The sequence below is a fragment of the Rutidosis leptorrhynchoides genome, chromosome 5, assembly GCF_046630445.1.
Source record: "Rutidosis leptorrhynchoides isolate AG116_Rl617_1_P2 chromosome 5, CSIRO_AGI_Rlap_v1, whole genome shotgun sequence".
In the NCBI taxonomy this organism is placed as follows: Eukaryota; Viridiplantae; Streptophyta; class Magnoliopsida; order Asterales; family Asteraceae; genus Rutidosis; species Rutidosis leptorrhynchoides.
The window spans coordinates 439,881,725-439,905,239 of record NC_092337.1 but is presented as its reverse complement, the minus strand read 5'-3'; the positions used below and the strand labels follow the sequence as shown (position 1 = coordinate 439,905,239).

The 23,515-nt window shown below is 32.1% G+C and overlaps 1 protein-coding gene and 1 long non-coding RNA gene across 2 annotated transcripts; one reads left to right on the top strand and one right to left on the bottom strand.

The window, feature by feature from the left end:
• The first annotated feature begins 9,887 nt into the window (after nt 1-9,887).
• Nucleotides 9,888-23,217, top strand: LOC139847296 (alcohol dehydrogenase-like 3). Its single transcript, XM_071836972.1, is given in 9 exon segments — nt 9,888-9,963; nt 12,743-12,864; nt 14,332-14,346; nt 21,475-21,524; nt 21,630-22,084; nt 22,087-22,178; nt 22,630-22,725; nt 22,809-22,970; nt 23,107-23,217. Coding segments are annotated over 9 exon segments (1,179 nt in total).
• Nucleotides 10,087-11,328, bottom strand: LOC139847297 (uncharacterized). The gene is made up of 4 exons (XR_011759428.1): nt 11,175-11,328; nt 10,868-11,072; nt 10,701-10,774; nt 10,087-10,158 (listed from the first exon to the last, which is right to left on the bottom strand). It is a non-coding gene; the product is annotated as an uncharacterized lncRNA (long non-coding RNA).
• Nucleotides 23,218-23,515: the final 298 nt, after the last annotated feature.

The following is a 23,515-nucleotide window of genomic DNA, read 5'->3' as shown; positions in this document are numbered from 1 at the left end:
TGGTTTACAATAGAAATATATTACATCGACATATGTTTCTTGAATGCAGTTTTTACACAATATCATACAAACATGGACTCCAAATCTTGTCCTTATTTTAGTATGCAACAGCGGAAGCTCTTAGTATTCACCTGAGAATAAACATTCTTTAAACGTCAACAAAAATGTTGGTGAGTTATAGGTTTAACCTATATATATATATATATATATATATATATATATATATATATATATATATATATATATATATATATATATATATATATATATATATATATATCAAATCGTAACAATAGACCACAAGATTTCATATTTCAATACGCATCCCATACATAGAGATAAAAATCATTCATATGGTGAACACCTGGTAACCGACATTAATAAGATGCATATATAAGAATATCCCCATCATTCCGGGACACCCTTCGGATATGATATAAATTTCGAAGTACTAAAGCATCCGGTACTTTGGATGGGGTTTGTTAGGCCCAATAGATCTATCTTTAGGATTCGCGTCAATTAGGGTGTCTGTTCCCTAATTCTTAGATTACCAGACTTAATAAAAAGGGGCATATTCGATTTCGATAATTCAACCATAGAATGTAGTTTCACGTACTTGTGTTTATTTTGTAAATCATTTATAAAACCTGCATGTATTCTCATCCCAAAAATATTAGATTTTAAAAGTGGGACTATAACTCACTTTCACAGATTTTTACTTCGTCGGGAAGTAAGACTTGGCCACTGGTCGATTCACGAACCTATAACAAATATGTACATATATATCAAAGTATATTCAAAATATATTTACAACACTTTTAATACATTTTGATGTTTTAAGTTTATTAAGTCAGCTGTCCTTGTTAGTAACCTACAACTAGTTGTCCAACGTTAGATGTACAGAAAAAAAATTGATATATATTATCTTGAATCAATCCACGACCCAGTGTATACACGTCTCAGGCTAGATCACAACTCAAAGTATATATATTTTTAGAATCAACCTCAACCCTGTATAGCTAACTCCCTCATTACTGCATATAGAGTGTCTATGGTTGTTCCAAATAATATATACACATGGGTCGATATGATATATCAAAACATTTGCATACGTGTCTATGGTATCTCAGGATTACATAATATATTAGAATACATGTATAATACAATATAAGTTAGCTAGGATATGATTAATATAGATTTGTTACCAATTTTCACGTTGCTACAACAAGAAAAATTATCCAATCTTGTTTTACCCATAACTTCTTCATTTTAAATCCGTTTTGAGTGAATCAAATTGCTATGGTTTCATATTGAACTCTATTTTATGAATATAAATAGAAAAAGTATAGGTTTATAGTCAGAAATATAAGTTATAAGTCATTTTTTTAAAGGTAGTCATTTCAGTCGAAAGAACGACGTCTAGATGACCATTTTAGAAAACATACTTCCACTTTGAGTTTAACCATGATTTTTGGATATAGTTTCATGTTCATAAGAAAAATCATTTTTCCAGAAGAACAACTTTTAAATCAAAGTTTATCATAGTTTTTAATTAACTAACCCAAAACAGCCCGCGGTGTTACTACGACGGTGTATGTCCGGTTTTACAGTGTTCTTCGTGTTTTCAGGTTTTAAATCATTAAGTTAGCATATCATATAGATATAGAACATGTGTTTAGTTGATTTTAAAAGTCAAGTTAGAAGGATTATGAAATGACCCGACCCAATCCATAGGGACGAATACAATAACATATGATTACATCGCGAGGCATTTGACCTCTATATGATACGTTTTATAAACATTGCATTCTTTTGAAAAGATATACCATAAATGAATATTTAAAATTCAATGTTTTCGACATCTGATGATTTCTACATATAGACAATCACCGTAAATAATAGTTTACAAGAATACTTCCGTTGACAATGCAGTCAAAATAAATACACGGTGATGATTTTGTGAATGCAATGCTTCCTCGAATAAAACATGTATGACTCCATGCACATGGTTTCTCTAACATATATTTAAACAGCAGAAGACTTCTAGGAACCTGAGAATAAACATGCTTTAAACGTCAACATAAAGTTGGTGAGATATAGGTTTAATGCTAGCAGCGTTATAAATATAGACCACAAGATTTCATATACATAAACGTTTTAATAAAAATATTCTAAGTGGTTGAGCACTTGATAACCATACTTAACATTTAATCAACGTCGCATATTCCCTTTATTATGAAATCTCACTACACTGTACCAAGTGTAGTCACCGAAACGAAGTACTGTGCAACCGTTGAATACTGGTCGTCCAGTCCGGTTAGGGTTGTCAGGCCCGATAGATCTATCAACAGGATTCGCGTTTACAATACCACATGTAAATAGTAGTTACCAAGCTACAGGGAAGTATGCCAGTGGTACAACTCAAGGTAGAATATATTTTTTTATCACTTGTGTCCATAACGTAAATCATAAAATGCATGTATTCTCATCCCGAAATATTTAGAGTTTAAAAGTGGGACTATATACTCACTTTTGCCTTGAAGGTATTTAACTCGACTTGGTCTCCGATAGATATCACGAACCTAACCATATATATATAATATATCAACATATTTTCTTTTTAAGTAATCGTTACATATATATATATATATATATACTTATAATACTTTTAATATTTTCTTAGTCCGTAGTTAGCAGTCCGATGTTAGTGGTCCACAATTAGTTGCTCAATAAAATAAATAAAGATCCCATCGTATTCGTATTGATCAGAATTAATCTCGACCCATGGTACCATGTTGTCAAATGTTGTGTTGCGTACATAAAGTACCGTGTTGTCAAATGACGTGTTGCGTACAATCATGAGGTCTTATGATTAATCTTCTCGTGTTATTTACGGGTGGTCCTGAAATATATAAAATCAAATCATAAGTAATTATATATAAAATATCATATTAATTAGAAAAGATATGATTAATTTACTTTAACTCCAAATATTTTCGTAGCTAAACTAGCTTCGGATACCCAATCTTGTTTTAGTCGTAGTTTCTTCATTACAACTCCGTTTTTGTTGGTTCAACTTGCCACTTCCTTGGATCGAGTCAAATTTTAAGAATATGAACTGAAAATACCTTAGTTTGTATTCGAAATCACAAGTTATAGGTCAAACTTTGGTAAAACTTATGAAAGTGATCATTTTCCATCATAAAAACAACATTTAATGATCATTTTTCTAAAAATACTTACACTTTGAGTTAAACCATGAAATTTTTATGTGTTAACATATTCATAATAAATATCATTTTTCCAGAATATGAACTTCCAATTCAAAGTTCAAGATGGTTTTTAGTTATCCAACCCAAAACAGCCCCCTGTTGCACTCCGACGACGTAGATTCAGTTTTTAAGGTGTTCTTTGTAAAACCAAGTTATATCTTGTTAAGTTAGCATATCATTATGATATATTACAGGTCTTGAAGTGTTTTAAAAGTTAAGTTAGAAGGAGCTATTTAGTTTGCAAATAAGTTTGAAATCATTCAAACTATGTTCTTGTTGTTAAAATTTTACAACATAAAATAAGATAGCTATATAATTATGAATCGAACAAGATTATGAACAAGGTTACTACCTCAAGTTACTTGGAAAAAGTTACTGTAAGAGATAAGAAAAAATCTTGGAATCAAAGAGTGGTGGAGTTAGATCAAAAGGTTGGAAGTATACTTCTTCAAATGGGTGGTTATTTTGATATGTTTTTGAAAGAGTTTTCTTATGGTGTTTAAGGCTTGTAATTGAAGTTAAATGATGGGGAAAATGCTTGGAGATGATCAAGTATGAAGTTAGGAGTATTTTGAGAGAGAAATGAGGGTGTAGGTATGAGAAAATGGAGTGAAGAAATGGTGTTCATTCATAAAAACGTTTTTAGTTTATAAAGAAAGAAAAGGATTTCTAATTTTGTTTTTTTACTAATAATTCATGCTACTTGACAAATCCTAGTTACCTCATATCTAGGGCAGTAATAATGTTGATTAGGATGTTGATTTTATGTGTATATATCAATAGTAAATACATATAGAAGCTGGGTATGATACGGGTACATATACCATAGATATACGTATAGAAATCTTGAGGAAACGGAATGAGAATTCAAATATAGCTATCTTTTGTGAATATACTTATATTGTTTTATGTATTTAAGTCCTTAAAAAGTGATTAAATACATTATATATATGATACATGTATAAGCATTATAGGTTATAAGTATATATATCAAAGAATGTTACGTATAGTTATCGTTTTGAAAACTTAAGTTAGTAGTTTCAAAATATACTTATAACTCATTGTCATTAGTACACAATGAGATGTTAAACCATCCTTAGATCTTGTTAAATATATATAAATACATATATATACACAAACGTATAATTATCGTATGTTATATAGTTCGTGATATCATCGGTCAAATTGGACGGTCAAACGTTGTGTAAAACTCTTTTCAAAAACACAAGTCTCAACAATTTGGATTGCTTATCATGTTGGTAAGGTTTAATTTATGTAAATATTAATCTCATAAGTATAAAACGATTGGAAAAATCCGGGTTGTTACAGATTAACTTTTGTTTGCGAACAAGTTTAGAATTAACTAAACTATGTTCTAGTGATTACAAGTTTAAACCTTCGAATAAGATAGCTTTATATGTATGAATCGAATGATGTTATGAACATCATTACTACCTCAAGTTTTCTGGATAAAGCTACTGGAAATGAGAAAAATTGATCTAGCTTCAAAGGATCCTTGGATGGCTTGAAAGTTCTTGAAGCAGAATCATGACACGAAAAACAAGTTCAAGTAAGATTTCCACTCGAAATAAGATTGTTATAGTTATAGAAATTGAATCAAAGTTTTAATATGAGTATTACCTTATATTAGAAAGATATCTTACTGTAAATAAGAAAAATTTCTTGAGGTTGGATGACCACTCTACAAGATTGGAAGTAAGCTAGCAAACTTGGAAGTATTCTTGATTTTATGAAACTAGAACTTGTAGAATTTATGAAGAACACTTAGAACTTGAAGATAGAACTTGAGAGAGATCAATAAGATGAAGAAAATTGAAGAATGAAATTATTTATAGGTGTTTTTGGTCGTTGGTGTATGGATTAGATATAAAGGATATGTAATTTTGTTTTCATGTAAATAAGTCATGAATGATAACTCATATTTTTGTAATTTTATGAGATATTTCATGCTAGTTACCAAATGATGGTTCTCACATGTGTTAGGTGACTCACATGGGCTGCTAAGAGCTGATCATTGGATTGTATATACCAATAGTACATACATCTAAAAGCTGTGTATTGTACGAGTACGAATACGGGTGCATACGAGTAGAATTGTTGATGAAACTGAACGAGGATGTAATTGTAAGCATTTTTGTTAAGTAGAAGTATTTTGATAAGTGTCTTGAAGTCTTTCAAAAGTGTATGAATACATATTAAAACACTACATGTATATACAGTTTAACTGAGTCATTAAGTCATCGTTAGTCGTTACATGTAAGTGTTGTTTTGAAACCTTTTGGTTAACGATCTTGTTAAATGTTGTTAACCCAATGTTTATAATATCAAATGAGATTTTAAATTATTATATTATCATGATAATATGATGTATGAATATCTCTTAATATGATATATATATATACATTAAATGTCGTTACAACGATAATCGTTACATATATGTCTCGTTTCAGAATCATTAAGTTAGTAGTCTTGCTTTTACATATGTAGTTCATTGTTAATATACTTAATGATATGTTTACTTATCATAATATCAGGTTAACTATATATATATCCATATATATATGTCATCATATAGTTTTTACAAGTTTTAACGTTCGTGAATCACCGGTCAACTTGGGTGGTCAATTGTCTATATGAAACCTATTTCAATTAATCAAGTCTTAACAAGTTTGATTACTTAACATGTTGGAAACACTTAATCATGTAAATAACAATTTCATTTAATATATATATAAACATGGAAAAGTTCGGGTCACTACAAAAAGTATCTTTGATGGCTTGGAAACTCTTGAAGTATGAACATGGAATGAACAAAAATTCGAATAAGAATTATATCTTGAATTAAGATAGTTATAAGTATATAAATTGAATCAAAGCTTATATATGATTCTTACCTTGATTAAAAGATGAAAAGCTACTGGAAAGGAAGTATAATTCTTGATCCTAAAGAGTGGTTGAGTTGGATTGAAAGATTGGAAGTAATCTCCTTGAAATCGAATGACTATCTTGATACGTTCTTGAGTGATTCTTTCTATGGTGTTTTAAGCTTGATCTTTGATGTAGTTTATGATCAAAGTGAAGGTTGTTTACTGAGTTCTTGAGTAGGTAAATGAAGAGAGATTAGAGAGTGAATTAACTTGGAAGAAAATTGGAAATGAATTGCATGTGTGTGTGTGCAAATTGGCGTGAATATGGGATGGATATATAGAATTATTTAGCTTGTTTTCTTACATATAAGTCATACATGAGGTTAAATGGTTAGTTCCCACATGTAACATTATGTCTAGTGGCTGATCATTGGAGTTTTTTGTTGGTATATACCAATAGTAAGTACATCTAGGAGGTGAGTATGATACTGGTATAAATACCGAATGAATACGAGTAGAATTCTTGATGGAATTGAATGAGAATATGAATATAGCTATCTTTGTTGAGTATAAGTATGTTGATACATGTCTTTAAGTCTTTCAAAAGTGTATTAATACATATTAATACAATACATATACATATATTTTAATTTAGAAGTTACTACAACGTTAATCGTTATATATATGTATATAGTCTTGAAGTCTTTAAGTTAGTAGTCTCATTTTATATATATAACTCTTTGTTAATATATTTAATGAGATACTTAAATATCATTTTAACATGTCATAAGTATATATATCCAAATATATATTCTATTTAATGATTATCACAAATTATGACGTTCGTGAATCATCATACAGACTGGGTGGTCAAACATTTGCATAAAATCCATTCCAAATATATATATATATCTTGACAAGTTTGATTGGTTAACATGTTGGAAATATTTAATTATATAAATATTAATCTTATATATAGCTAAAAAAAATCCGGGTCGTTACACACGTGGAGTTTCTTTTGATTAATTAGTGCTAATTGTGATTAATTAAGAATATTACACCTCAGCATTCATGATTAAGAAGTAATTATAGAGTGCCACGTGGGATTAAAGTTCACGATTTATAATATGTAGTAATAATAGATAATAGATAATTAAAATATCAATTTATTTTAATAATAAAATATCAGTTTATTTTAATATCTACATATAATTTATGAACTTTATTTATATGTAGATTTATATAACCTCGTTATATACCTCATTAAGGCGTATCCCCGACAATGTTATGCGACATGTACTCAATACATGTGTGGGTGTATCTACGAAGCTCTTTGGTCCATACCACCTACATTAGTGAAAGTAGCTTATATAGTTACAAATAATCAAAAGAACTAGAAGTAACTAAAAGTATATAAATTACAAATAATATACCTCACACCATACGGTCCATCCAAAGGAGCATTGAATGTAAAGTCTATATCTTGCAGAAGACGTGGCGCAAGACTAGGAATTCTTTCATAAAACCATTATTGTACTAAAATCATCGCACCATTTATGCCTGATTGGTCAGTCTTTTCAGCTGTACAACACAAATTTCTATATACATGTGCGAGCACTGCACTACCCCAACTCAGACGCTCAAAGTTGATGAGGTGATACACATAGTTTAACGGAGCACTGGTGGAATTACCGTCGGGGAATAGAAAGGAAGACAAGACAGCTAACAAATAAACTCTAGCCCGTTGTTGGTGAGATCTAATAGTCTCACCAACGGCCTCATTCAACTCCTTGCATAAAGCAGATATTAAGATGTGTCTTGATTTTATTTTATTAGGATAAACATTAATCCCTAAATATTGGCCAGCAAAATCAAACCATTCCTCCGACATCTTGTTGTGCCATACACCGAACACAACATCTCCATTTATGGGTAAACCCTATAAAATTTGAACATCTTGCAACGTTAGCGTTGCTTCTCCAACGCAAAACATATATACGAATATAAATAATATATATACGAATTATAGTTCATATTAATATATAATATATATACGAATAATTGGTTATTTAAATATAAATATTAGAATACGAATTAACTAGTTATATAAATACGAATTAATTGATTATATAAATATAAATATTCGAATTATATATTACACAAATACAAATTAATTGGTTAAAAATATTTTACCAATAGGGAAGTGGAAGGTATGCGTCTCCGACCGTCACCGTAACCAACGCTGAAATAAGAGCGTGATCCAACAGTTGGCATCCTATTTTGAAAATCTGCCCTAAACCCGTTTGTTGAATATAATCGTAAACCATTGCGTTTATATACTCGTTTGCAGCTTTGAGACCTTCCATATGATGCCATAAACCCCGATCCGATCGTCTTGGTTTAACTTTTTCAGATCATTCAGGAACAGAAGCATCTTGAACAGCACCCATAAAAACCTTGTACACTCTGTGAGTTCCTTGAGATTGTAAGAATAATAGTGATTCATCGAGCGGAGTTGCTCGAGGTTGGGCGGGTTTCATTGTAAAATCGTGTGTATGATTTAAAAAATTGAGTGGGTTGTGAAGAATGATACAAACCGATGAACCAGATGTCGGTATATATATTGATACAAACCGGCCTTTCATTTGCCGGTTTGTACACGTGGCCTTTTTTGGTTGGATAATAGTAAAAACACGGATTGAGTGATATAAATGATAAACGGTTGGTAAGCGAAAACTGTTCCCAGTCAAAGAGTCAAACCGGCATTTCATTTTCCGGTTTGACAGAATCTTCCACATGGCCAAACCTGCAAATGAAACATCGGTTTGGCCCCAAAACTTGCAAAAACCGGCATTTCAATCATCAGTTTACCTATTCTTATAAAATTTCTGTTTGAATCTTGATTTCTGTAAACAGCTACAAAATATTTCTATTTTGAAAAAAAAATTCACATCCATCTAAGTTATGATAAAAAAAAAAAAACAAACAATTCAGACAAAGCTTAAATAGTTATTATAAACATGCATTAAAAGGTTTCTTCATATAATTAATATTAATACGGGGTAATTAATTATTAATTTTACAACTTTGAATTGACATTATTTTGAAATTGATTGCATAAAAGTTGACCATCACCATATAATTTCGTTAGATCTTCCATCAATAATCAATAATCAATAATAAATAATAATAAAGATAAAGATAATTGTACCTATATACTAATGGGCATTGGGTTTTGGAGGATAAAGATAATAAATTAATACTATAGGCACCAGAAATGACTTATAGCTGCTTAAAAGTTAAACCTATATGGAGCATGTTCAAAGGGAGGTGATCCGTACACCACCTTGTTTTTGCCATACACCACTAAATAAATTTTTTGAACATTTTTACCCTTCCTTTTATTCACCACCAATTCCCCTTAACTTCTCAAATGAAGGGTAAAACTGTCTAAATAATTATTTTGGTGGTGTATGGCAAAAACAAGGTGGTGTACGGATCAACTCCCATGTTCAAAACATACGGCTTAATTTCAAGATATATACGCGTTCTCATACAAGTTGACACACTGTACCACTACATGCATGCGTATATATCTATCTATAAATATGTATGTGTATATCATGTTTTCCCAATTATAAGATAACAATAATCAATCTGATAGATCATATACATTAAAATACTATATACTCCATATTACTACTGCTACTACTACTACTATATTATTATGGCAATTTTAAAGAAAAACAATTAATCAATTTCCAAAAATTCGAACACTGCAGGAAAAGTTATCACCTGCAAAGGTAATTAGTTAGTATACTCGATCTTCACATCAATATATATCATCCACGGTAATGTCTAAGTTAACATGAGTATGAAGTTTCTCAGTATATATTGATTAAATATTTGAATTTGATCTTTAACTAGTAGAGGGGTGCGCGCATTGCCGCGCATTTTGCGAGCGATAGTCATCTCCATACGTAATCTCGTAAAGTCCTCTGCATAGTGCTACAAAAAGCATCATTAGCATAAACTGTGTGAAATTATTTAATGAGCATTTATATAATAATATAAAAAGCTAATGATCCAAGTAAACGTGGTAGTGCAGTACATGTCATGTGTTCATACTTTTAGGTTTTAAAGACTCAGCAACACAACAGATCAAATAATCAAATATAAGTTAGTCATTACACCATTTATCAAAAAAGCATAAAATTACTTAAATTATTATACTATTTATAAAACACGAAGTTATCTAATCTCTCTATATCAAATCCAACAAATAATCAACGAAAATTTCCGCTTCCTTTATCACATCAACCAATATTTATGCTCGTATTATCATCACTATCATGGCTAAAATCATGAATCTGTGGAGACAATTCACGGATAACATTTGTACTGTTTTCATGAGGGTCCTAAAGAGACATCTAAGATTGAGATTTACAAACACCATAACAACACGCCATTTTAGCAGGTCTTTTTGTCAAGAATCGACAAAACCTGAGTTTCGTAAGCATGTACTAAACAAAAAACTAACCTTTTCAACCATCAAGTAGTTGCAACGCCTTAACAGTGTCGGTCGGAATGAACTGTGTTTGAAAGTAGCATTCCCTACTTGTTGCAAACAGAGAAAAACAACAAATGTTTAGGCATTTAGTGTTAAGGGTCGTGTAAAAAATGCAGCCAAGAGAAAGAGCAACTTACACTTTTACTACTGATTTGCGATTTCTGTTAACGTACGGACTGGATGAACGTAATCTTAATTCCTTCGATTTTACAAAAAGTTTCCAATATAGTCTCCCAAATTTAGAAATCAAAAGTAGCTTTGAGGCTAAATACATATATTTCCAACCAACAGAATGTGCATCACAGCCTCGTACCTAACATGCTTCCTAACGTATTTTTGCAGCTGAAATATGTCAAATTACAATCAAGGACGATCGATACGGTTACACTATGTCTAGTATTATATTTATATAAATTAAATCGAGGCAAGGCAGTATGAACATACATGGTTGCAAAAAATAAATTTTATCACCAAACTCGTATGTTGCCACGCCAAGATATGATCCAGTTATTTTCCATTTGCAAGGCTCAATTTATGAGAATTCGTTATCACAACCTCACATTTAAGGTGCTTTCCAACGTATATTCGCATTTTTGACATGGTTGCACAAAATACATAGTCCTGCAAAAAAAATACACATATCATTTTAACAACACAAACATGGTAGACAACTCATTAATAATACTATTGGAATACATTTAGGTAATAACCATACAACAAATTGAAACAACCTTCAACATAAATTGAATGTGGTTTTTAGACCTAAAACTTATTAAACAGATGGCTAAATTAGACCTAAACTCATTAAACTAAAGTGTAGCAAGAAAAATTATTTTCATTAATGATTCATGTTACCTTGCTTAATGTTTAGCGGATGTTAAATGCAAAACCCAATTCCCCCCTTTTCATGAGCAACCGCAACATCGAATAGCCACCAGAGATGCGATACGATCAAAGAATAAAAACCTTGTAAATCCACTTAATGCTCCCTGACAGTTAAACTTCAAAGTTACTGAAGTATAAAAAACACTCTATTAACTTCTTCCTTCTTTATTAGAGCAATGCACCCTAAACAATCAAACAATTATAACTCTAAACCGTGGTTCCAATCGTCTATAATCATGGGTAAACAACAAACAAAAGCAATCAAATATTGTCTAATTGTGATGAAAACCAAAAAATAAAAATAAAAAAAATCGAGAACACTTACAGTTGTTATATGTAGGCTTTAACAATTGTTGTAAGCTCATAAAAAAAATCAAAATCATTTGCAACAGCAAGCAAAAAACTTAAAATTTTGATACACTTACAATAAGCAAACGTATGTAAAATTCTTCGATGGCTACAATAACGATGATAACAATTTTAGTTGGATTGCCTCAAACCCTAACTAATCGACCGAATACCTAATTTTTTCACACAAATCTAATGATCAAAATCAAAGCGATGCCCAAAACCCTAATTTATACCGACAATGATGCTCGATTGTCAATAATCGCGAAAATAGTAAGTTTTCCATTAATCTCGCAAAGTATGATTGAATCTCAAGTTTATTTTGAAAAATGACAACTTTCGCTCACTATTCCAATTTGGCCGAAGATGAGAAGGAAAAAAACATACCTTAACGAATCTGGTGAAGCAAACATCTACAAAATTTTGTAATGAAGTATGAAACAAATGGTAGCGGTGGAGAAAATTGGTGAAGTAGAGAAAAAGATTAGTAAGTACTCTGTATTTAGAGTGAATAAAGCGATGAACAGGGCAATGGTGTTTAGGTTGCACCGGTGTAAATGCCGGCGAGGGTGGCGTTGGTGTTGACGGCGGCGAAGATGGTGGCGACGGTGATGTTAGAGAAGAGGCTGGATAGGATGGAGAGGAAGAGTCTGGATTAGTTAGAAGAAAAAAAAAAACACAGCATGGTGAGGTACTGTTATACTGTAGCGGGCAATCACACTTTACTGTTATACTGTATCGGGCAATTACGGAAATTAGTATATTGTTAAATATTGCAGCCACGGTGGCATGGGGCCCTGGTCAGCCTTTAGTCGTCGAAGAAATAATGGTGGATCCACCACAGAAAAGGGAGGTCCGAATCAAGATCCATTTCACTTCAATTTGTCATACTGATCTCGGTGCTTGATGTAGGATTAATGTGCAAGGTACAACATATAACTATGTGGCTAAATTCATTTGAGCATTCGGGATCACACATATATACACCTAGACGTTAGAAATATATATATATATATATATATATATATATATATATATATATATATATATATATATATATATATATATATATATATATTGTATATATATATTACTCAAGTAACGAAACAAGTTAAATATTTAATTATAAATTAATTAATATGAATTAATTATAATTAATTATAATTAAATAAAAGTTTTAATGACTTGGTTAACAAGTTGAATTAATTGAAATTTGTATACTCCGTAATCTTTGTTTTAAAAAGAAATTACTTTGTATGTTGGTTAAGTTCAAACTAATAGAGGCAAGGATCTCCACAAATTTATTTACATACACTTTGGAGTCGGTTGACTCATTGCAAAAATATTATATAATATTTTCCTTTTGATTTTGTGAAGAAATAGAACGATAAAAAAAATAAAAAAATGCTTTGTTTCTTTTCATTGCCGCACCAAAAACCAAACTCACAATTCTTTTTTATATTCGACGGTAGCAAGTATACGGAGTATTATAATATCATGGTTTTCCTTTGTGTTCTTGTAGAGAGTCACAAAACAAAGACATCAATATCTCGTTTTGATTCTTTTAGTAACACTGTACGGAGTAATATTATTTATTGTTTCACACAATTAATCAAAGGTTGATTAATTTGTTATTTGAGTTTGAACTAGCATCCATTGACGTTGTCTGAAAGTGTAGTGGACTATCCAAAGAAACGGTCATACTTTTGATCGTAGGTTTCTCTTTCAAAAAGGCGGTTCGGTTCTATCTTCCATGGACATCAATTCGCAAAGGTATATTACTAACCCACTTTGTGAATTTATTATTTTGACAATTATTAGTGGTGTAACTGGATCTAATGAGACAGTTTAATCGTGTGAATGTTTATTAATTAAATGATTATTTAATTATGTGAATATTTATAAAATAATAAAATATTATTATTTAACTATCCGCTGCGTTTATCAGATTTAAAAGTACACACGATTTTCCATCAATGGTATCATGAGCCGCTTTTACACCGTCTTAATTGTCGCGTGATTTTCTTAGATCTAGCTTTGTGGTGTATTGGTAAAAGTCAAAACCTTTATGGTTTTGAAAGTCAACTTTGTTGATTACCTCATGACGCACAAATAAGATCTGAAGAAATTCACTCTTTAAATTTTGAATTTAATAGTTATGGCTTGGATAATTGTTGGTTATTAATATTTAATTTGTTCCATGGTTGTACACATACATTATAACAATGGACAAGTCATATATAGGTTTAATAATGTTATTATTAAATTGTGATTGCATACATAGCCCATAATGCCCCGACCAATGTATGATTGTTGTGATTGTTGGTTACGACAATTTTATGCCATGTTGTTTTTGATTTATTTGGAGGCCAAAGAAGGCAGAGTTGTATTTTATTTATTTTCAGTTTCATAGTATTGTATTTAGGTTTATTTCAAATTGTAAAAGTATTAGATTAATTGTATTTTTCAATTTTAAATAAATGTAACAAGATGAAGATTGAAGATAAAGATTCAACACGGAGTTGGCTTAGTAGATGGCGATTGGATCAAGTTAACAACGATGGTGTTCGACACGTTTTCACTTGGTTCTTGAATCAAGTGGGAGCTTTGATTGTCCTTAGTTTGACCTCTTGATCCCATGTCGGCTCATAGGATCAAGCATAGAATTTTTGAGCTAGGCTATGTATGTGTATGTATGCATGGTTGTGTTTTATTTTACGCATTTATATTTAATTGTTGATTATAATATATGCTAAATGTTTTTGATGAAAACATCAAATAAAATCGGTAACGAGTTTCAAAGATTAAAATTGATGATTTTAAAAAGTAAAACTCTAACGAGTTTAAAGTTAAATATTTTTTGAAACTCAAGACATCTTTTAAAACTGTTTTAAAACGATACACATTTGTGTATTTGTTATTTTTTTTATACTAGAAATTAAATAACAAACTGTACACATAATACACGATCGACATATATAATTGGTTAAAATGATTTTTAACAAATAGTGTAACGAATAATGTGTGCATGTATTATTCGTTAACACAAACATTTTCAAAATACCCGTCAAATTTAAGTCATGCCATCCAATGAGCTTGCAAACACTCCTCGTTATTTTTCTGATCTAGTGAGACTAGGCTGAATTATAGCCACGAGGTGGATTTTTCGATCTAGTGAGACTAGCGTGAATTTTCACTGTTTTCAAATTGGACGACTTAATCGTATTCACGGTGAGACCTGAGTTCGAGGCAAGGATGGGACAAACATGCCGGTAGATAATAGTGCTTTGTTGGACTACATATATCTCTAGGTCCTATAAAGATCTAAGAGTTGCACTTGTAATGCAATTGGTATCCGCTACCTACCAATAGACTCCATAACTGCTAGCTGATCAACAGATGTGGCTATGGAACCTCTATGTGGATCTTAGGCTTTCTTAAATTAATCGTTTTTAAAAATCTATAAAAACTTGGGTGGTTAATTTATTAAAGCCCAATGTCGAAAATACTAAATTGAATCTTATATATGTTGTAGATGTCAAACAATCAAAACGTAAACCAAAACACACTTCCTTCTTTGTTGGAGAAGGATAAACTCAATTGTTTTAACTTCCTAGAATAGCACCGCAAATAGAGAATTGTTCTCAAATATGAAGGGAAGTTGAACAAAATTAAAGAAGCCTTACTCAATCCTCTTACTGAGAAAATTGTTGCTATTTAGCAAAGTGCTTATCGGATGTTGTTTGATGAGTATAGGAAGAAGGGTGGTAGGGTGACAAAGAATTAGCCAAATACTTTGTGGAAGGAAAATGGCAAATCATTTGCTAGGAAGAATATTCCACCTTCCAAGAAAAAAAACCCATTAAAAGACACCGAATGTTTCCATTGTGGAAAGGTTGGCCATTGGAGAAGGAATTATCCTATCTACCAATCTAAGCTGAAAAATGATGAAGTTGGTGAGACTAGCAATCAAGTATATTCATATACAGTTATATATTTTCTTCTAGTAATTCCTGGACCTTTGTTACCGGTTGTGGCCTTCACATCTATAACAATATAAAGGGAATGAGAAGAAGTATTAAACTGAAAAAAGACACACTGGATTTGTGAGTTGGCAATGGGGGTTGAGCTTCTGCTGAAGATATTGATTCCTATAAGCTTACTCTTTCAAGTGATCTCATTGTTTTGTTGAAACAATGGCATTACGCTCATAGTATTACGAGCTACATAATTTGAAAGATGTTGGTTTTGAACTTTCATTTACGCACTTTTGTGTTTCAATTTCTAATGATAATATTTTTTATTTTAATACCAGTCCACGTGATGGTATTTTTGAAATTGATATGCGTGGTGTGATTTCAAATGAGAATTCTGTGTATACTTGTACCGCTAAACGATTCAAGCAAGACTTGAATAAGACCTATCAATGACATTGTCGTCTTGGTCATATAAACAAACAACGCATTTCAAAACTCCAATCTGATAGACTTTTGGAATCAACTGGCTATGAGTCATTTGATGTATGTGAGTCATATTTATATGAAATGATGACAAAGGCTTCTTTCTCTGATTTAGGTGAAAGAGCTAAAGATCTTTTAGGACTAATACATACTGATGTATGTGGCCCTTTTAGAATAATGTCTAGAATAGTGAATCTTACTTCATTACATTAACTGATGGTTATAGAACATATGGTTATGTTTACTTGCTGAAACATGAAGTTTTTGAAATGTTCAAAAGTCTTCCAAAATGAAGTAGATAATCAGCTTGGAAAGACCATTAAAGCACTTCGCTCTGATAGAGGAAGTGAGTATATGAGTCAAGAGTTGTTGCAGCACATGAATTGTGGGATTATCACACAATCCACTCCATCTTACACACCATCACACAATGGTGTGTCTGGGCAGAGGAATCGAACACTACTTGATATGGTTCGATCCATGATGAGTCTGACTACTCTACCACAGTCTTTTTAGGATATGCACTAGAGTCTGCTGCAGGCATACTCATTATGGTTCCAACCAAGAAGGTAGAAAAGACACCATATGAGCTATGGCATGGGAAAAGTCCCAAGTTGTCTTATTTGAAAGTATGGGGTTGTGAAGCGTATGTGAAACGTGACACTTCAAACAAGTTAGAACCCAGAGGTATCAAATGTCACTTTGTGGGATACCCAAAGGAAACAATGGGTTACTACTTTTACTACCAAGCTGAAAACAAAGTGTTTACTGCTCGGTTTGCTGAATTCTTTAAAAGAGATCTTCTCTTACAAGAAGTCAGTGGGAGTAAAGTAGATCTTGAAGAAATTCAAGAATCACAAAGTAACACATCTTCTGAAGGCACTAGCCAACCGCACGTTGAAGGTGAACACACTGTTGGTGAGCCAGAACGTGTTGCACCTGTAATTCGTAGATCTAGTCGAACTCCTCATCGACCTGAGAGGCTAAATCTTCTGATTAATTCAGATGAACCTCATCTAGGGGATTATGATGAACCCTCTAGCTACGGTGAGGCCATATCAGATCCAGAATCTGACAAATGACGAGATTCTATGAAGGCAGAGATGCAGTCCATGAAAGATAATCAAGTATGGGACTTGATTGATCTTTCACCCAATTGCAAGAAAGTGGGGTGTAAATGTGTCTTCAAGAAGAAGGCTGACATGGACGGTAATTAAACACTTTTAAGGCTCGATTTGTGGCAAAATTTTATACTCAGACTCAAGGAATTGATTATGAGGAAATTTGTTCACCAGTCGCGAGCATTAAATCAATTAGGATACTCATTGCCATAGCTGCTTTTCATGATTATGAAATATGGCAAATGGATGTCAAAATTGCTTTCTTAAATGGGACCTAAGCGAGGACGTATATATGGTTCAGCCGAAAGGGTTTGTGAATCCTAAGCATCCTAATAGAGTATGCAAGCTTCTAAAATCCATTTATGGATTAAAGCAAGCATCCAAGAGCTAAAATCTCAAGTTTGATGAGAAAATTAAAGAGTTTGGTTTTTCTCAAAACGGAGATGAGCCCTGTGTTTACATTAGAGCTAGCGGGAGCAAAGTAGTCTTCTTGATTTTGTATGTTGATGACATACTACTTGTTGGAAATGACATTCCAACTTTGCAAGATGTCAAGTTGGCTTGGTAAATGTTTTTCCATGAAGGATCTTGGAGAAGCTACTTATATTCTTGGAATCAGGATCTATAGAAAGAGATCTAAAAGGCTTATTGATTTGATTCAAAGTATATACATTGACAAAATCTTGCGTAGATTTAGCATGCAAAACTCTAAACGCGGAGCATTGCCCGTGTAAAAGGGTGTAATCTTGAGCAAGTCTCAAAGTCCTATCACACCTGATGAGATAAGACGAATGAAAGGTATCCTATATGCTTCGGCTATAGGATCCATAATGTATGCTATGTTGTGTACTAGACATGATGTCTCGTTAGCTTTAAGTTTGACGAGTCATTATCAACAGAATCCAGGTGAAGAACATTGGATGACTGTTAAGAACATTCTTAAGTATTTGCGGAGAACTAAAGATATGTTCTTGGTTTAAGGTAGTTTGGGAAAAGAGTTGAGTATTAACTATTATACAAATGCTAGCTTTCAAACTGATCGAGATGATTCTCGATCCCAGTCAGGTTGTGTCTTTTTCATGATGGGAAAGACAGTTAATTGGAAGAGTTCAAAGCCGATCACGGTTTAACAATCTACAACAGAAGCAGAATACATTGCTACCTGAGAAGCTGTTCGGATTAGGAATTTTTGTTGGTGAACTCGGAGTAGTATCCAACAATACATCTCCTATAATAATGTACTGTGCTAGTTCGAGTGTTATTATACAAGCGAAAGAATCACATTTACATAAAGGTATCCGACACATTCTTTGAAAGTTTGACTACATTAATTGAAGTCATTAAATGATGAATGATATTAATATTCTTAAGGTTCGTACAAATGATAATGTGGCTGACACGTTCACGAAGCCCTTAATGCACAACAAGCATGATGATCATGCTAATAATATTGGACTTCGTTATGCTACTGATCTTTTTCATTTGTAATTTGGTATTTGAATATTTTTGGAACATTAGGCAGTTTTATCTTAATGAATTGATATACTGTTGGCATGATCGTTTTCATTTATATCACTGTGTTCTATATTAGCATGTTTAATCCATGAATAATTGTTGACTATTCAAAATATCCATAATCGGTCATGTTATGGGAATAACATGAATTAAGATTAATGTGAAGTTTTGGTTATATTCATTGATGATGAATACTGGAATGACCCAACCGAGATATCTCTACATGAATCGTAGTCAGTAGTGAATCTTTTAGTGATTATGTCCTTGTGTCCTTAGACTTGAGATGCACGTTGGTTTCGAAGGTGTGGAACATTCTACTTTAATATGGTTAAATGCTGTCCTGAATAAGGCTGTAATAAAGGCCATTATTGGGTACAATGTAAAGCTCGTGAGAGACACGTGTATGCAACATAGGATTTGTTCCTCCAAAATGTTTGGAGTTAGATACTTTTGAGCTCCTCGATGAATGAATAAGATATTTGTGTGGCCGCACCCAAATGTAATTAAGATGATACTTAATTAATTTGGTGATCTAATTCAGTTCTAAGATCGAGAAATAAAATTGTTAAATAAATGAGAATGACCGATGATCTATATCTCAAGTTTAACTAAAGTATCTGAAACAAAGGGACGAATGACATTTAACACTTACTATAAACAGTTCTGAGAAACTACCCTCACATGAATTTAGCGACAATGGCCTGTTGCTAGACGGTATCCATTGTTTGTATAGTTACTTGGTGTTGTGTCATGCACAAGTGGGAGTCTGTAGGATTAATGTGCAAGGTACAACATATAACTATGTGGCTAAATTCATTTGAGCTTTCGGGATCACACATATATACACCTAGACGTTAGAAATATATATATGATGTATATATATATTACTCAAGTAACGAAACAAGTTAAATATTTAATTATAAATTAATTAATATGAATTAATTATAATTAAATAAAAGTTTTAATGACTTGGTTAACAAGTTGAATTAATTGAAATTTGTATACTCCGTAATCTTTGTTTTAAAAAGAAATTACATTGTATGTTGGTTAAGTTCAAACTAATAGAGGCAAGGATCTCCACAAATTTATTTACATACACTTTGGAGTCGGTTGACTCATTGCAAAAATATTATATAATATTTTCCTTTTGATTTTGTGAAGAAATAGAACGATAAAAAAAATAAAAAAATGCTTTGTTTCTTTTCATTGCCGCACCAAAAATCAAACTCACAATTCTTTTTTATATTCGACGGTAGCAAGTATACGGAGTATTATAATATCATGGTTTTCCTTTGTGTTCTTGTAGAGAGTCACAAAACAAAGACATCAATATCTCGTTTTGATTCTTTTAGTAACACTGTACGGAGTAATATTATTTATTGTTTCACACAATTAATCAAATGTTGATTAATTTGTTATTTGGTTTTGGACTAGCATCCATTGACGTTGTCTGAAAGTGTAGTAGACTATCCAAAGAGACGGTCATACTTTTGATCGTAGGTTTCTCTTTCAAAAAGGCGGTTCGGTTATATCTTCCATGGACATCAATTCGCAAAGGTATATTACTAACTCACTTTGTGAATTTATTATTTTGACAATTATTAGTGATGTAACTGAATCTAATAGGACAGTTTAATCGTGTGAATGTTTATTAATTAAATGATTATTTAATTATGTGAATGTTTATAAAATAATAAAATATTATTATTTAACTATCCGCTGCGTTTATCAGATTTAAAAGTACACACGATTTTTCATCACTTGGTTAGGGTAATCAATAATATACATACATCACTCTAATTTGAAAAACATATAAATAGTTAATAAATAACTTAATAACTAGATTCGTTCATGATCGCTTCTAGTGACAAACATTGTGGTAAAATAAAAATAAAAGATTGATGCACAAATTGTCACGTATCGGTTTATTAGTATTCCACACTCATTTATTAATGGGTTAAAGCCAAAAATAAGCTACAAACTTACATAAATGTACCGATGTCGCCCACAAACTCATTTTCGTCTTACTGTCGCCTACAAACTTATAAAAAATGTGCTAATATAAACAAAATACTTTTTTTAACCGTCAACCAAAATGGTTGATACGTGGCTTCTAAGTAGTCATGACACGTCGGTGATACATCGAAACAGAACTGAAAGTATATGGGCGACATCGGAATACAACTGAAAGTATATGGGCGACATCGGTACATAAAACGAATAAAAAAAGTTAAATAATTAATTTTACCGGTTCAGCAGGTAACCGGTAACAAAATGTTAACATCAGCACATTTTTTATAAGTTTGTAGTCGACAGTAGGACGAAAATGAGTTTGTGGACGACATCGGTACATTTGTATAAGTTTGTAGCCTATTTTTAGCTTTAACCCTTTATTAATTCTTGATTTATATGTAGAATGAAGCACAGCGAGTGTATCAGCGTGTTCTTGGCCATGAAGTATCTGGGTACGTAAATTAACTAATTAATCAATATACAACGAAAACATGATAATTGTAGGTTTTCAAATTTGAGCGTGAAACTCACAAGATCTACATTCCTTTTTCTTATAGGGTGGTTGAAAGTGTCGGAGAAGGTGTGAAAGATATGAAGGCAGGGGATCATGTTGTTCCCATATTTAACGGCGAATGTGGAAACTGTGTGTTCTGTAAATCTGAAAAAAGTAATCTATGCAAAAACTTCAGGGTGGATCCACTTAAATCCGTCATGGTAAACGATGGGAAGACGCGATTTTGGACAAAACAAGGTGAACCGATTTACCATTTCCTCAACACGTCTACTTTCAGCGAGTACACAGTGGTTGACTCTGCTTGTGTGGTCAAGATTGACCAAAATGCATCACTTAAGACCATGACTTTACTCAGTTGTGGTGTGTCCACTGGTCTCGGAGCGGCATGGAACACGGCTAATGTACAAGCTGGATCCTCTGTTGCTGTTTTCGGTCTGGGAGCTGTTGGATTAGCGGTTGTTGAAGGTGCTCGATCTAGAGGAGCTTCTAGAATCATTGGGATGATATAAATTCCGAGAAGCTCGAACGAGGTCTATCAATGGGAGTCATTGATATCATTAACCCTTTGGAATTGAAAAAACCAGTGCATGAGGTTAGTACACATATATTAGCTCAATTGATTAGAAAAGTATGTACCTAGCCTTAAAAAAATGGTAGATATTTATATAGACTTAAAATTGGCATAAAGATTGGCCTGATGTCACATGTCACGTAACATTAATAAATCTATAAATCAGTTCACTTTTAGACAATTTCTTAGTTGACTGATGACATGGGATATGAGTCCAACTTTTTGGGCCCATCTATCGTTCAATTATGCTAAATGTGACATATACCTATGATGAAATGTATACCGAACCATTCCAAAATATATAACTTAGTGGTTGGAAATCTTTTTTTAAATGAGGTGTCCGATTCAAATCTCACTAGTATTCTAACGGTGGGAAATGGTATAATCCAACTACGTCACGTACATAAAAAAAATACACACCTTAACATGAGCTAGTATTTGTTTAACCGGTTATGTTATTTTATAATTACAGGAAATTAGGGATATCTTGGAAGGAGGAGTGGACTATAGTTTCGAGTGTGCCGGAAATTTGGATGTGCTCAGGGAGGCTTTCCTATCAACACATAAGGTTGAACTAAATGATGATACTAATTAACATAATATATGTCTTATGATCAACGGTGCTAATTAATATGTTTTTTACTACTACAGGGTTGGGGTTTGACAGTACTATTGGGAATACATCCGACTCCAAAAACGCTCCCGATTCATCCGATGGAAATGTTCGATGGTCGAAGAATTATTGGATCTGTTTTCGGGGACTTCAAAGGAAAATCACAGTTTCCTCACTTTGCTGAACAATGCATGTTTGGGGTAATGTATTACTCCGTATAAAGTTAACTTCACGCCTGCATATAATTAGTTGTTACAGTTCATATATACTTTTGTTTAATTTATGCATGAACATTAATCATGTTAATGGAGTATTATGTTACTAAATGTTTTGTAGGAGGTGAAACTGGATGTATTTATAACACATGAGCTTCCATTTAGTGAGATCAATCAAGCTTTTAAGTTACTTATGGATGGGAAATCACTAAGATGCATTTTACATCTCTAAATTATATTTATATTTATATTTATATTTCTTTCATTTAGTGAGATCAATCCAGCTTTCATGGGGATAACTTTTTTATTATTTCTTTCACTTAATTTCTAATGTAATGTAATTTGGTTTATGTAATTTTATAATCTTTGTAGACTTTCTATGAGGATCTTAAAATCAACCTAACACGACCTAGAGGCGGAATAACACTAGACGAGCAATAAATCGAATATCTAAGGGTCTTCGGGTTCGTACGAGTCAAACCAAGATTAAATCTTGATTAACACGAAGCCTAGAGTGATATTTTGTGGAA